General features: G+C 38.8%; 1 protein-coding gene across 1 annotated transcript in view; it reads right to left on the bottom strand.

Annotated features, from left to right (window-relative positions):
- Positions 1–17,125, bottom strand: part of CLSTN2 (calsyntenin 2) — a 195,810-nt gene that overhangs the window by 17,707 nt on the left and 160,978 nt on the right. Inside the window, exon 8 of the mRNA XM_050902833.1 lies at positions 12,627–12,789. Within this exon, the coding sequence (XP_050758790.1) occupies positions 12,627–12,789 (163 nt within the window). The remainder of the gene's footprint in view (positions 1–12,626; positions 12,790–17,125) is intronic.

Raw genomic sequence — 17,125 nt, 5'->3', positions numbered from 1 at the left:
TTTGTGCTGGAAACGGTGTTGATAACACAGGGATGTTCTAGTTACTGCTGAGCAGTGCTCACACAGAGTCAAGGCCTTTTCTGCTTCTCACCCCACCCCACCAGCGAGGAGGCTGGGGGTGCACAAGGAGCTGGGAGGGGACACAGCCGGGACAGCTGACCCCAACTGACCAAAGGGATATTGCATCCCATATGACATCATGCTCAGCATGTAAAGCTGGGGGAAGAAGAAGGAAGGGGGGACGTTTGGAGTGATGGCGTTTGTCTTCCCAAGTAAGCGTTACGTGTGATGGAGCCCTGCTTTCCTGGAGATGGCTGAACACCTGCCTGCCGATGGGAAGTGGTGAATGAATTCCTTGTTTGGGTTTGCCTGTGCGTGGGGCTTTTGCTTTACCTGTTAAACTGTCTTTATCTCAACCCACAAGTTTTCTCACTTTTACCCTTCCGATTCCCTCCCCCATGCCACTGGCAGTGGGGAGTGAGCAAGCGGCTGTGTGGTGCTTAGTTGCTGGCTGGGGTTAAACCGCGACAATAAGGATGTATTACCATCTTGGAGATGTATAATTCTTGTTTAAAGTCATCTGTCCTGTAAGTCATCTGCCCAACCACTAACATAAAAGCATGGAAGAGAATATGAGTGTTTCCAGGAATAAGCTTTTAAAATGCTCTGCAAATATAGGCACTACAAAAACAGTGAGTATTTGAAGAACAGGCTTACATACTTACCCTCTTCACAGGACTAAGGTTGGGTTTTTGTGCAGATATATAGAACAATTTTGGACTGTAAAGGAGGTGATGTAATCTTTGTTCTGGAGAGATTATCAACTGCTATGTAAAAAAAGCAAGTATTTCAAGAAAACGTGAGTGAAAAATAGCTGGGACTAGCTAGTCTCATATTGTGTCAGTAGAGAAAATCTGCAAAACTATGCCCATGGTTATGACAGGGTGATTCAGGCTGGGCCAATTGCACTAGAACAACCAATAGCAGAGTCTGAAGGGACACTGAGGGATGATACAGTCTGTCCCCTAGCCCCAAGACGAGAACAGCTGTACTTAATCCATTCTTGAGAATTGCCTGAGCTGTTCTAAACTCTTCTGAAGACAGAGGCTCCCCAAGCAATCCACTCCAATGACCATTGATCCTTGGAGTTGGAAGTTTATTCCTAATAGGGAATATGAGCTGTCAAAATATGGCTATGTCTTCCCTTTTCCTTTGCCAGACTAAACAAGGCCTTTTCTTTACATCTTCTACCTAACACTGTAGACTATGATCATCACTGTTGCTTTTCCTGGAACTCCTGCTATTATCTGAAGTACTAACCATAACCTAGTGTTCTTCTCAATATTATATGTGTTTTACATAGGACATGCCTGTTAACCCAGGGCAGTGTGAATACTAGCTTCTTCCATGTGAAAAAACATGAGCACTTAAAGAGAGAATACTATCTCACACTTTATTAGAAAAAAATAGACTGCTAAATAAGCCTTCCATAAGCATCTTTTACCAGAGCTAAAGACAAAATTATATACCTGCCAATTTTATCCTCGAAGGTGAACAGAAGTCATTATATTCGACTCATCACAGCTGCTTGTAATTGCAGCATGTTGACATTTTGATATTCTTCTACCTCAGCATTTCAGAATCTTCTCAGCTCAGTGGGGTATGTTAGCTTGGTGATGTGTTTCAATTGCTAGTAATTATTAGATTGCAAATGGACAAAATCCAATGCAACAAAATAGGGAAGCAAAAACCAAAACTCTCGCTAAAATTAAAGGAATGGCTTAAAGCCAATCTGCTACAATCCTGTATTCTAGCTTTGATAAAAGGGATTACTGGTAATATAGTTTTTCAATCTCAAAAAATGTAAGAAGAAAAAATTGTTAGAATAAATTGAAAATCCTCAGCAATTGGCTGTTTTACTCCTGTCTGTATCAGCGGTTTATTCATGCTTGGTTCTACTACATGAGTATGTTTGAATGCTGTCTTTCCTTCTGCTTCTGCAATCTAATATTCTTCAAGTATTTGACCTCAGCTTCTCAGTGGGTGCAAATTTAGCCCAGGATGGCCGATCTCCAAGTCCTAGTCACTCTAAAATTCTTAGCTCCCAAGATTAGATGAGTATAAATATATTTAATGCAGCATGAAAATGGTAATTCTGTAGCACGTTAAAGCACAGTGCGTAATTGTAGCTAACGCTGATAGCAACATTTTTACAGAATATTATCCAAATTCTTCTAAATACTGATCTTTTCAAACAGAGATCCTTTGACCCTGAGCATGATACATTTCATGCCTGTGCAGCTCCACATGCAGCTGATAGGCAGCTCAGAGCCACTGATTTCATTGGGCAGGAGAAATGGTCAGTTCTGTTGTCTGAATTTGACTTACCACTGAAATTACCACATGCTAAGAAACAACTGAGGAAAAGGCGTAAACTACTCCCAACAGCTCTTACTGCTTTAAGACACTTAGAACTTAACTCTTGGTTCTGACAGCAAACTGAGCCTAAGCACCAGTATTTTTGAGATAATGAAGACGACCTAAATAGATTACACAAGCCTCTGGAGCAACAATTCAGAGAACAAAGTAGAGCTCCAGTGATGATGATCTTGAGGTAATCTGAGTCCTCGATTTTTTTCTACTTCCCAATGTCACGGTGCAGTGAAAAATAGTGTTCTGTAACACAGCATCTGCCAGTTCCTACCCAGAGGTCAGGCCATCCAGTTAACCTAGACTGCCTCAGCAAGTTTCATGGGATTTGTTGCTGTCAGGGTCTTTTTGCCCTTTCTTACGAGTCAGATACAGCTCACCTCCACAACAATGTTATACCATCAGGACCTGAGAGAATAAGAAAACCTACTCCTCAGCTGTGTTACACGTTGTGTTTCACTCAGCTCTATGTTTATTGATTACTACGGATTAATATGCTGTGAGTGCTAATTCTTCGGGGATAGTTAAGTAGTTAAGACTTAGCCAAATGATGCAACCAATAAAGGAAAATGGAACCTTCCCTACTGTCAGTCAGGGAATTAGGTTGATGTCTCTAACACAAAAAAGACTGAAACAGCACTACAGAACAACATCACTTATTCTCATTACAGACCCTTGCATGACACATTTTCGAAGCTACTGGGTTTTTTCCCTTCCTTAAATGTAAATGTTGCGGTCACCATCACAGTTATGAGGCAACACAGGCCACAGTGTTATTCAGACCTTGATGATAAAATTGTGCATTGCTTTTTCCACCTGACCCAGCATGAACATCCACTCCCAAAGTCTGGCAGATACAGGAGGATGGATGTTGGCTTTTTGGCATTAATTCAATCCTCGTAATGGGAAGATGGTGTCAACAGACTGTGGGAGGCATCCAGAGGAACTGTTGACATACATAATTTTTCACTATAATGCTGTTCACTGCTTAGGCATTGTCAAAGTAGTATTCATCACATTTTTCACTTGCTAAAATAATAACTATTTTCTGGAATGGGATTCTTCTTCTGTGCAGGTTCTGATCTCTTCTGCTTGGAACTCTATCAATGCAGAGTAAGTAGGGCAGCTTGGGCACTAGGGGCAGAGGGGTGCCTCCCACCAGAACTTTACCCAGGTCACCTTGATAAAGTCTTTCTGAGTTACTTTTCTTTTCTGCTAAGCGTGAATGCTGGTAGAGGTGAACAAGTACAGCACACACTGACACCAAAACATACAGAAGGCGGCGGCTCCTGCCCTGGCCTGCTGGGCTTCCCACCAGCTAAAACCATTATAGCAGACACTTGGGTTATGGTTCTGAGAAAGAGACAGCTGAGACATAAAGAGACAGCCCTGAGGCACAGGGCTCAGAATGAGCTGCAAAAATAAAGTGCATGCTGCTACTGGAATTATCTAGATAACTAGAATTATCAGGGTCTACTAATGTCCCATGATATTAGTTGCAGCCTAGGGGTAGGGTTGGGCAGGGGCACATCCTACACTAGGGTCAGGGTGTTCCCTCACCACAAGAACTTTATAACCCTCTGACTACTTCTGAGTGTTCCTTCCCTCCTATGCTATTCACAGCTGGTGCCTGTGCTCACTCATACCAAGCTCAGCACCACAGCACGCTGGAGCAGGAAGCACAAGTCGGAGGAGGACACACACACCAGAAAAGGCAGTATGCTGCACCCACACAGCAGCCCTCAGTGGGGAGTGATCAAGCTGCCAACGAAAGCAAGACTTTACAATATCACTGTGTGTGGCATATTCCTAAACAGTCACAAGCAAATAGTCACAAGCACAGTTACAGTTGGTGCCTGAAATTTCAAACACAGCAGACCAAATGTAGAATTAGCCTACTTAATTTTAGACGCGTATGTTGCAGATGCCTGTCCTACTTGTGGGCAGATCAGTCAGGGTGACTCCCTTATACACATGGAGGAAAACAGATGCTTCTAGTATACACGTCACCTTGTCGTAAACAGCTAGAATCTCTCAGACAAGTAACAATTTAGGGGGGTTAAGGACTGTCATCTAGCAAACACCTTCTGATCCCAGCCATGAGGAGGTTCTGTTAGATATAACATTGGAGAGTCCAGGGGAAACTGAAGATTCTCAAGGCTCAGACTTCATGGGGTTAAGGCACATTCATTAGTGAAGCAGTGCCTATTTCCATGACACCATTTTGGTTTTTGTTTCTTTTTTTTTAATTTCACATTACGTTGATATAAAGTGTGACAGAATTTGATTACCATTGAATTTTACAGTTGTTTTGACTTCAGAGATGGAAAGTGCTGTTTGCATTCACTTACTCGTCTCCAAAGAGCAATCATGCCTTTTTGTCAAAACAAGTGACTTTGTTGAGCTTACAGATCTTTTAGGCCTTTTGCCCTACCCTAATAATAAGCAAGTAATTATCAGGGCAGTCTAAGCACAATGAGGTTTTCACTGGAAATGATGAATCAAGAGAATTTTCAACTGAGATGTGATTCTTTCAAGACGTTATAGACTCTGGTTATACTGAGCCAGATAATTAAAGAAGGATCGATTATTCAGGGTCCCAACATAAAGATTGAAGTGAATCTGGAAGCAGCTGCAAGACATTCTGGCTCTGAAGTCCTCAGGTCCAAGTCCCAAAATTTATCCCATCTTTTTATTATGGCAGTTTAGGGAGCTGGGTTTAATTCCCTGACAAGTAGATTGGCTGTTAAACAGGATGAAACCTAACAGATTTCAGGAGTAGTCCCAATTAGTGACTTGAGTTTTTATACTCCCAGAGCTTCTCAGCACAAAAAAAGTTTTAGTGGGTTTTTTATATCATTCAGACAGAAATTACTCAGAATATTACTCATCAAACACGGCACCATTTAAGTCTGCCCCTGCTCTTGGTAGATATTATAACCTGACGACCTCACACAGACAGCTTTAGGCTTTAAAGCATTATCTGAAATAAGACAAGTACAGAGAACACTAAGGGCTACCTGCTCTTAAGTATGCATATGCTAATCTATCTCTGTGCAATAGATCCACAGATCAAAAGCGTGGTATAACTTATGCTATTTAAGATAATTTTTCTCAAGAAAAACACCCTATAATCTCTCACAATTAAGCCAATACATTTTTGTTATTTCTAGGGGAACTGTGGGAACTGCTGACAATCATGGAAAAATGTTACAGTCTTATGTATCTTAGAGTAGATCACAGTCCGAGTGATGTTAATGTTGCCTAGAAAAACCTATATTCCTGTTCTTCAAATAACGTTCTTGTGCTGGTGCATAGTCCCCAGTGCAGAAATTCAATTAAATAAGGGACATATATCTATGCTGAGTTAGTGACAGATTTGAATGCGAATTCAGCTCTCCAAGAAAACACCCTCCTAAACTAACCTTCCACGTATGTTTGTATTTCTGCTACAGCTAAAATTCCAGCAAAGATCTGTGAAGTGCATTGAAATCCGGTCCATCTTGTTTTTGATGAGAAAGGCAATATAGAGAGAACACTGCTGTACTAACAGAAGCATCAGTATACAGGTATTCAGCATCACATTATGTTGAAATGTACCTAGGTGGTCTTGCATTAATTTGTTTCCTTGTATCACTCCACTGAGGCCTCAGGTTGGTGCTAGCTATGTCAGGCCCCAAGGCATGATCCACTAGCGTTAGAATGCACAGTAGGGGGTAATCTTTCTCTGTTGAATATCTTGATTTCTGGGGGAAGTCCAAGATTGAGTGATACAGGCTGCTGCTGCTACACTGCCCACACTGTATTTGTCTCTCAGTGATCTGATCCCTCTCCAACTTTTAACTCATACTATTCTTCTCGCCTTGAATAGTAAGTCAGTTCTCTGACTGCAACTTTGTGATTGATATGTCAGCAGAGTGCTGACCTATAAGGTTAATAAGGTTATTCCACAGGACTCTCTAAAAAAATTGGTCTCCAGCCTAGGTTAAGGAAAGAGGAAAATGACAGGAGAATACAAAAGAGAAATAGAATAGAAAACAGAAATTACTTCGAAAACAGGAACTACAATAGCCTTCTGCGATATTCATGATAACAAAGTTTGCCTTTTGACAGGCTTCTCCTAAAGACCTTCCCCTGTGCCATGTGGCCAGCATAATTACACTATGAAGCTCCAGTGGTCTAGAATGGGTGGCATTATTAGAAATAAAGACTTACAGTCATGGTAAGCTACAATATAACCTTGTGACAAGTCATTAACTTGTGTCACTACTTTCCTGACAGGACTTTGGGAAAGCTACGTAAAGAAACAAGCCATTTTGGGAGGGAAGGAGTATGAACTCAAGACTTTATCTTTTCAGAGAAACTTGGAGGAAGTCTGTTTGCAGCCTGTGGTACAAAAGATGATTAGACTACCAAATCATGTAACTTGCTCCCTTCTTCTGGCTGCCTTTGCCACAGAATAGTCAGCAATGAAGGGATCAGAGTGGGAACCTTGGTTTAATAGAAGAAATTTCTCACTCTGTAAAAGCATCCATTTGCTATGTTCTCAGATAAACTGAATCAAAAATAATGAACTCAGAGGAGAACTTACTAGGGTAAGCCCCCAGAAAGTGCAGCTCCAGGATAAACTAACCTTAATTTGTTTGTATTGCTTAGGAGAATGAAACAGGATTGCAAAAGCTAAAAGGGAGAATAAGAACAATTTTGTGGTTGATCAGGAAGTCTGATTCTATTCTTGCTGTGATGCAGACTTTTTTAAGTGACCTGAGGAAAAATCACCTACCCTCTTGATACTGCTTTATCCTCACAGAGTAAGTGTAATTCTACTTCCTTGCTGCAGAACTGTGTTATCTCTTTATCATTTGGAAAGCTCTCGAGAATCTTGAGCTGGAAGGACAAAGCTAGAGTATTTTTATTGCTAGAGAAGAAGAGAGTAGAAATGAGAGCCAAAGTTCAGCCTTGAGGTGCTCTCTCCTATCCTGATGGGCCATGTCTGCTTCTAACTTCCATTCAGGGAGGTAGGGGTTCAGAGACAGTGCCAGGGTCACACTTCCCACATGTTCTCTTTGGTGCCTCTTTTGTTCTGGGAAGCACACATACAAGCAAGTCAATTTTGTCCTATAGATACTCTTGAGAAAGAGTAATTTTGCCTCAAAATTTCTTTCACCATTAGAGACAGAACAGCACTTTGGACCTAAAGAACCCCACCTACATCAAAATCACACCCTTGACAATCATCTCTGAGACCGCTGATGTGAACAAAAAAGGCCTTTTAAAGAAGTTAAAATTAAGTTATATCCTTAACCCTAAGTATCTGCAGAGAAAGCTGTCAAACTTTACCAGGATACGTAAAGGCCTAATTTCAGGAACAGCTGTACTAGCACTCCAAACTGTTCATTTCTGCCCTCAGTTAGTTCACTAAGAGTCCAGTTTGCTTAGCTCTGTAGGCAGTATTGCCTTTTTGCAGGCCTAGTGTCACTGAAAGCACAGCTAAGAAGTTAGGATTTGCCATGCATGACGACTGTTGGAGACAGGCTGCAACAGGTTAAGAAGTTTCTGTCTCCAGCTGTCACTGCTTTTGGATCACATGTAACTGAATCAACACAAACGGTTTAGCCTAAAGATAATGCTTTAACTCCCACCCTCAAAGTGTAACTTCCTCCCCCCTAAAGTATAGCAGTATTAAATATGAAGTACACAAAATAAAAAACAATTAACTCTATGCTAACCATTGTGATAGGACCCTAAATCAATGAGGTAGCTCTGCTTAGATCTTCCCTTTAACGAGCTCCCTGAAGAAAGAACCAAGGTTTTTCAATTAAAAAAGGAAGATTATCCTAGAGTAACATCCAGAATACCTAATTTTAAGTAGAAAAAATTCATATCGATTATGCCAGAACAAAATGTAAAAAAGATTTTTTTATTCAACTTTCCTCATGCCCAATGTGTCAGTAAAGCTGGAAACTATCCCTCAGGCTTGGTTTTAGGTACTTCAGTGACTTCCTGGGTTGCAGTAAACTTTACCCAGTGCCTGACAGACCCTAGGAAGGTTCTCTTCTATCACCTTTAAAGCCTGGCTCTCTGCTCTTTCAGCCATCTTTACTCTCTGCTTGTCTCCAGGCCGCCATCCACACACTGAGACCATTAATTCTGCATCCAATACCCTCTTGCCCCCTAGATGAGACTCTGCTCTTCAGGAAAAGGCTAATTTTTCCTCCTTGTAGGAGAGTCCTAGCACTCAGCTCACATTATTTAAAGAAATATTGCATAAAATCAGGAACAAACAAATCAGGCATGCTTTTTACACTGCCAAGGCAGGGGTAAAGATGTAGGAGAGACTTGCCCATTATAACTAGAATGCTGATGTCAAAAAAAAAAAAAAAAAAAGTCAAATAGTTTGAAGCAAATGGGACAATGAGCACATCATAGGCTAAAGTTTAAATTTATCAAGTAAGCCTGAGAGATTGCACATTTGGTTTGTTTTCATGTTAGATGCAGGAGAACAGCACCGAACTTAAACTGCTCTTATATTTCACTTTAACAGCTGAAGGTAGAAATAAAAACTAACCTAACTTTTCATAATGGATGCTATAAACAAGGCTATAAAAGTCAGAAAAGAGTTACTCTGGAATTGAAATACTAATAATAGGAAATATTAATCTCAAAGAAAAGAATTCTCTTTCTGTGCCCGAGACTCCTGCATGACATAAGTCTGAGAAAGACAAGAAGGAGGTGCAAGCATGATATGTGCTACGTAACCTCAGGATGAGTACCAGTGTAAGTGATGAAAAGACCAGGGCTGAAAGAGTCACTTGTCTCATAACCTGCAGGATTCTCAGATTCCTAGAGAAACAGCAGAACAATCCCAGTTTCCAGAACAGAACTGAAAATTGTCATATATGAAAGGGTAAATCCTTCCTAGCAGTAGCAGATTTTCCTATTAGTGCTAACAGAGTAAATTACAATTCTTTTTGTTCTTGATTTTTCACTTTGCCCTCTAAATACACTCTTCCTCCTCCCCACCAGTTCTTAAGCTGCCCTGCAGTCAAGATGACTTACTTTTTGCTGTGAGCAAATCGGAATTGGTGTGGTAAGAAAAAGAAATGTTATTTCTTCTGGTTCATTTAGTTGTCTGAGTTGAGATTGTTTTTCAAATTTGACTTTGATAAATGGATACTGTGGACTCAGAACTATAAAACAGTTTAGTAAAGACAGAAGAAAAAGTCTTGTCCTTTCTGAAGGAAGAGGTTAGAGCTTGTGTTCCTATTCTGCCAGTGCTTTGATGAAAAGGGAAGGAAAGTCTGAGCAAACCAGAGCTAGAAACTCCTCATATTCTCTTAACAAGGAGTCCTCTGAATGGCTTCTGACACCAATATCACTGCATATTTTTACTGAAATAAATCATAGATGGTTGTAAAGCAGTTTTCGTATGCTTTGAAAATGTAAAGGTTTAGACTATTCTTACTGGCCAAAATGTATCATCCTAAGTAGACTCAGTTAATAGTTTCACTGAAACTATTTATAGTCAAATTATTTGTTTGATAGATCCACTTTTTCTTGAAATGTATGGATTTTGAAAATTAACATTTTGAACGGAATAGATTGGTTTTCTGTGTTGAATAATTACAATTCAACAGACTGAAATAGAATGCTGAATCTTATTAACAAAGTGACTTTCCATACCATTCATTTAAAACGGTTTGAGGTGATCAAAACAAACTTATCAAAAGATAAGCTTTGCCAAAAGCAATATCTTGGAAATCTTGTTTCATATAAGCATTAAAAGTTCATCTTTTTGCCTGCCACATGATAGTTTATCAGAATCTTTAGCACACTATCTTAGCTAAATCTTGACATTTTCATGAGATGGAAAATTTGTTTCTACTTTTGACAAGTTCCAATTCTTCCACTATTAAAATAGCAATAACCTAATCTTGCAGTAAATATTGACAGCAGCAATAGGTAAAATTTCAGTAGTTTAAATCAGGTGTTTCACCAAAAAGGAAGAAGAATCTTATCCTGAATGGTTATTCATTAAGTCATCAAATTGTTCAAGGCAAAGCTAAAAATGTCTGAAAACGATTGAAACTTTCTATTTGTTTAACAGCTTAAATACTAAATATAGTCTGTGGTCCAAATTTATTGTGAGCCTATATGAGTTTTACCTTAATTCTTTCTCTTAACAATTTGAGATAAAGAGACAAAGATCCAAAGGAAACAAGATTATTCTTATTGTATTCAGCTGCCTTGGAGGTAGATGAAACCCACAGATGCAGCACTGTGGCAAAACTGGCATATCTGTTCCACAGATAAAGTTACTACTCCAGTTCTCAAAACTTGGCACCTGCACGATGATTAACATGAGATTCAGGTGAGGGCAGAGGGGAGTGGATTCCCACCAATACTGAGACATTTAGGAAAAAAAAAACCCTGAAGATTGCTATTAGAGAGTAATAAAACCACAATGTATGAATGAAAGATGTTAATGGGCAGAAGTAATATAAACAATGGACAAAAATATTTACGTAGACCTATGCAGAAAAACCTAGAAATAAACATGAAGTAAGGGATTAAAATAAAATTTCTTTAGTATGGCTACTGAGAAATGCTGATTTTTCAGAAGGCAATACTCAATCATTATTCACAGTCCCTATGGCATTTGCTCATGTCTAGAAAGAACTGAATTTACTCCATTCACGAATTACATCTGCATTTGTTAACTCTGGAACTTTGATTTAAAAATACTGCACCAAAACTACATAAGAAAAAAAACTAGATAAAACTAAAAGAAAATTCATGTAAATCAAATTGGTATCTGTCAACTATTCATCCCAGTAAACTACTGGCTAAACCAAAGTTCTGGTTTCTCAAGAGTTTGATAGGTATTTCACTACGTATTTTTAGCTAAAAAGAGTAACATTCCCTTAGAATATTAGTACCTTAAAGCAAAATTAAATGTATTCTGTTATATATTTAACATCAATGAAAAAATCCCATACACCTAAAGATCATCCTATAGAGATGGAAGCCTACACGTGCAAATACCAGTTAGACAAGAATCAGTCTATACTTTTACAAATATATGGGACTAGTGTCATGCTGATTAGCTAGCTATCATAATACCTATCACAGTGATCAATATTCAAAACTTATCAAATCTTGGTTTTAGGATTAGTGTGGCTTTATTCTGCATGTTGTCATCAAAGTAAAGATTGGATCTTTACCCCAAGGTGTTCATAATTTAACAGCTGGATTTGCTTCTAATACTATTTACACTGAACAGCTCTGCCATGCGCAAGATGTCCAAATTTTGCAGATAACATATTGTAAATGAGCAGAGATCAAACTGGCAAACAAGGTAATAAACGAGAAAGTGAGCCAGCATTAAAGAGTGGGGAAGAAACACAATCTGTGTTAAAGCATTTTTTCCTAATTATACAGTTTGCTTCACTTCATACTTTGTCTTAAGTGAAAACAAGACACAGTATATAAATAGAAAATCAACGTGAAAGGGAATGGATACAACTTTACAAGAGCAGATGAGCAGAGAAAGAGGACTGCTTCAGATGTAAGGCAGAGAACAGAAAAAGAAACAGTGGCATAAGGACCAGAAAAAAGAATGAGAAGGATGGGATTATAAAGAGTAGAAAACAGGAAAAACTAATATTTAAGCAAAGGCCCATACAAGTATGGCTCTGGGGTTGTGACTTTGGTTTTATTTTACTCTCACTTTTACATCTGGTCTATAACAGGGTGAATTTATTAAATTAGCCCAATTATTGTTGATATACGTCCAATGTGAAGAGTGCAGGATCAGGCCATGAGTTGTGAAAGAAATTTGAGGCAGAGACTGAAAGGAGATAGCTGGAGTTCTTTAGAGAAATATTTAGATAGTTTGCTTAAAGCTGGAGAACAAGGGAAACAATTAAAAGAAGTGAAGACAAAAGATAAAGACAATCTTTCACATTGAATACACAAACTGTATTCAACCCTTCTTTAGATGATGGAAATGCAAAGCCTGTTAACGTCTCATCTGTTTTATCCTTGGACTTGATTAATTATTAACTCTGGATTTACTTCTGATTTTATACCACCAACCTTTTAGTAATTTATTAAGTATGCAATCAGTGAGACAAATAAGATTCTTTTTGGTCTGAAGTAATGATTCTACTGTCTACTCTTTGCTGTCATATTACCTTGCCAGCAAGCACCAACTGTCAGCTGCATGGCTATGTGTGAAGGGTGGATAGGCCAATCATTGGTCACAAGGTAAGGTTCATATGTTGTTCCATCCATGTATAACGTAACAACGGGAAACTCAACATTGACAATGTAGTAATGCCATTCTTTATCACAAATCTGAAAGACAGAATGCAAGAGAAAAATATTAATTAGTACTTATTGTCAGGTGACTAATTTTTATGTACCATATGTTTTTTAAACGGTATTGTTTCCAAATTCCACTCATAGGAAAAAATAACATTATTGCAATTTATACATCACTAAAATTAATGAAAGTTAAAACAATGTTGATAAATACTTGTGGTACAATTGCAGAATATATTTGATAAATAGACGCATCTTAAAACATACTCTTTGAAAACAAGACATGTATAAAATAGAAAAATCAGACAATTTGGTATTTGCTCTGTATTTTCACATTTGTTAATACATAATATCAGTTTCTTAATGTCTATATCAACTTTTGAGAATACAAAACTGTATGTAGGAGATGCATACTTGGGATATATCAGCATAGTTACTGGGGATCCTATTAGCTTCAAATTAAGAAAATATATAGCACTTAGTCACTAGATTGATGAGTTATTATCAATGATTTGATTCAATTGTCATTATTAACTTATTGCATTAGTATTTAGAAAGTCCTATGCAACACATCAGGACCTCCATAGTGCTAGAAGGACCTCTGTTGTGCTCTGTATACACACAGATGGACAAGCAGTCTATGTGTCTACCTGATTTGGGCACGAAACTCAAATCTTCTCCATCCTTCATCCTTTGGCCTTGAGCTTTTTCCCAGATAGTCGGCAAAATGACGATCTATATGGTTTCACTAATATACATCAGCTTTGAAAAGCAATGGCCACAGTTACAACATACTTTCAAGATGGCAATATTAGTGTCAAATGTCATATGAATTTCTGAGCTGGACAACCAGGGATTACTGCAAGATGGTCAAACTCGGTTTTAGTTCAGAAATGTACAGCTAGATGAATCAGTGCCTCTGAAGACAGAAGTCTAGTGTGTAAATATCAATGCCTGCCTATTTTTTTTTTTTTCCTTTGTTGTATCTTTCAGATTTAGAAGTTCAAAGGAAGAAATCACAGCAAATTGGTAGGATGGGTGGGCTGTTTTTAAAAATAAAGCCATAGTTACCATCATGCTACTTTCAATTCTGTAGGGATACTTGTTTTGATGTATTAAGAAATGGAAGTGCTTGAATGCAGATATCCTTGCTGTTTCATAGAGGCAAGCAGAAAAGTGATGTTTAAACATAACACTTTGTCCTTGGCCAGGTTAAGTGCTATCTGCTGCAATATCTGCCCTTTGAAAGCAAAAGCTAATGTTTTGTTCCAGAAGACATTTCAACAAGAACTTAATCACTTCTATTTCAAATGGATACATTTATTACTGCAGACATATTAGCTCCACAGCAAGAGATAAATGCAGCAAGGGGCTGCTAGAGCCTTCCTTTTGTAAGCAGTAGACAGCACAAATGTTTTCTGAAGGTTATATGAACTGAAATCAAAATTGAAAGTAAATAAATTGGAAGACTGAAAACTTTATTGAACAAACAGCAATCACGAATAGTATTATGCAGCCCTCCCTTTCAAGGAAAAACAGCTTGCCAGGTTTCCTGACCTGATCATTACAATGTGATGCATCACAGCCGCATGTGTCAGACATTTTATATAAAACAAAATGAATGATGTGCCTGAGTTTGAGAGACCTTGCATGACTAAAACTACAGGCGTTAACGCTTGACACTATTCATACAACTGTTCCAGAGTATTTCTGTTTTGCAACTCTAAACTGCATCACTTGAAATGCCCCAAGTGCTATTAAATGAGTGAGCAATCCTCCTCGTATTTAATCAAAGCAAGAGCACTTTAATATAGCAAACCCATACATTTTGGGATGTCATATACACAAAGAGCATGATAATGTGTAGCTAGTCTGATTACTCTATTAACTGACCAACAGGGCAGTTACATTTTTCAAAGAAAATGCTTTCTGGAAACACAAGATTACATAAATTCCACAATTCAAGACTCCAGCAACTGAGCTCCAGTGCTTCCAAGAAAAATGCAGATGTCCAACTGCAGATGTCCACACTAGACAAAGTACTTACTAACCTTTATTTTTTCTGATACTTTCTGGAACATAAGATCGTGCAAGTGCAGACAGCTTGGTGAAGTCCTCAAACCATCACTTGCATGCTTTTCCTTAAATTTCAACACATAAACACACCAAGTTTTATTTTAAAGGGAATTTAGGCACTTAAAGTCTCAGCTTGGTGCTTCCTGAGATTTCAAAAGCACCCAAGTTGGTCAGGTGCTTAATTGTCATACGATTTCAATACAGCTTAGGTACACAGACACATGTATATTCCACCAAAAGATCTTTAAGTATCTCTACCGGGTCCCAGTGTAAAACAAAATATTCTACAAGGAAGCAATAAAATTACTTAAAAACTCTGGAATACATCCCAGTCACTCAGCAGCAGGTAGTATTTCATGCCTGGCCATTTCACAGGCAACAAAATAATGAAATAAATAATTGTGGAGTGTAGTTTGTTATGGTGTCATTTCAGACACCTTCTTCACCTTCTTAACACAGGAAGCCAATTTTTTCCCTGCATGCATTCCACAGTGGCAATGGAATGTAATATGATTGCAGTGAAGCCATGAAAATAAAATTATAAAATATACTAGTTTGGCAAAAAAAGAAATTTTCATCATCTCAAGTAAGAATTTTATTTTAAAAAATCTAATTTATAAAGCTATCCTAATGAGATAAAATTACAGATGAGTAAGCTTGGCTTTCAAAGATTGCTGGATGGCTAGGTTGGTCTCATCACTTTATCATGTCAGTCTGCCTCTAAAATGTATTAATCAAATCACAGTGAACTAACCAGCTTGAAGTCTTAGTGCTGATTACAAGCCATTGCATTGGAATATGCTTTTATGAAATAGATGAAAACAGACTCAATATGAATCTTATGAAGTAAGTTTCCCAAGACACTAAAGCTCTTAGCATCTTCTGATGAAGAATGCAGAGATTTTTCTGTTTTATATTGGAATGCTTAGGAATGGACTGAAAGCAAAGTCCTTTGGTCTGAGAAGCACACAGTGCTTAGAAATAGACTTTGTTGGTCTGCAAATTGTGTCTTTTTACGGCTTTGTACATAAGGGCTAGGCATGCACACATGAGAACACGCACTTTACAGCTTACAGTTTTTTTAGCCTCACTTAGGTCAGCTGGGGCATACTCATGCAAAATGGATCATTCACCTGTTTGGCTAGATACACAAAGAGAACTTGGACTTCGAGAAGTGTCCCAGTACCTCAGTTCAATACTGAAGAGCCATGCATATTCGCAACCCTCTGACTAGCTTCCTGAAAATCCCTTAGGTAATGTTCAGCAGACCACTGAGTTTGACCATGCAAACAGCTCTGCACATCCTGTCAGTGCTACTCAGTGCGTGCTTTGAGTCTATCCCTTTAGAGCTGAGAAAGCAGCTATTACTTCCATCTTTCTGGTTTGTGTGACTTTGCTGAGGAAGTGTTCTCAGAATACACTCAAACATTCACAAAAAAGCAGTAAGAAGAAAAGGAAGGCAAGGAAAGCTCTCTATTTACTATAAATAGCACTACTTAGCACAGGTATGAGACACAAAATCCTTCTTTCTGCCTAAGTCGTCTGAACAGTTATTTTCTACAGGTTGTTTGAAGAAAGCACCTTAATCCAGCTCTAAAAAACAGAGCGTGCCACTCTATTCACTTCTTGATGCCTTTGGTAGTCTTAACGTGCTCTGAACCTCTCAACACCCCCCCCTTAGTCAGCATTCATTAGACCACATCTAAAATACTGTGCCTAGTTTTGGACCCCTGAATACAAGAAATACTTTGATAAACTGGAGTGAATTCTGTGGAGGGCCAACAAAATGGCCAGCTCTTGCCATGGGAGGAGTGGCCGAGGGAACTGGGCTTGTTTAGCCCAGAGTGGGGCAGTGTTAGGGGGACAGTAACAGCAGCCTTCCAGTGCCTAGGGAGAAGTTACCAGGAAGACAGACAGGCTTTTCAAAGTGATGCATGCTGTGACAAAGAGACAATGGACATAAATTGAAACAAGACAGGTTCAGACTGGATATAAAGTAAGCCTTCATTTCACCATGTGGACAGTCAAGCAGTAGAGGAGGCTGCCCAAAGTGGTTGTGCCTCCATCCTTGGAGATTTTTCAAGACCTGTCTGGATAAAGGCCTGAGCAACCTGGTCCAAGCTCACAGCTGCCCCTGCTTTGAGGAGGAGGTTGGCCCAGAGACCTCCTGAGGTCTCTTCCCAGCTAAATTACAATTCTGATTCCATAAACACCATTGTACTGAAGGTGATAGAAGGGAAACAGTGTCACTCTGATGTGGCATTCTTCTTAAAGATGGGAGATGTTCAAATCC

Source organism: Gymnogyps californianus, chromosome 10, assembly GCF_018139145.2.
Source record: "Gymnogyps californianus isolate 813 chromosome 10, ASM1813914v2, whole genome shotgun sequence".
Classification (NCBI taxonomy): Eukaryota; Metazoa; Chordata; class Aves; order Accipitriformes; family Cathartidae; genus Gymnogyps; species Gymnogyps californianus.
This window is presented reverse-complemented; position numbering and strand designations above follow the sequence as displayed.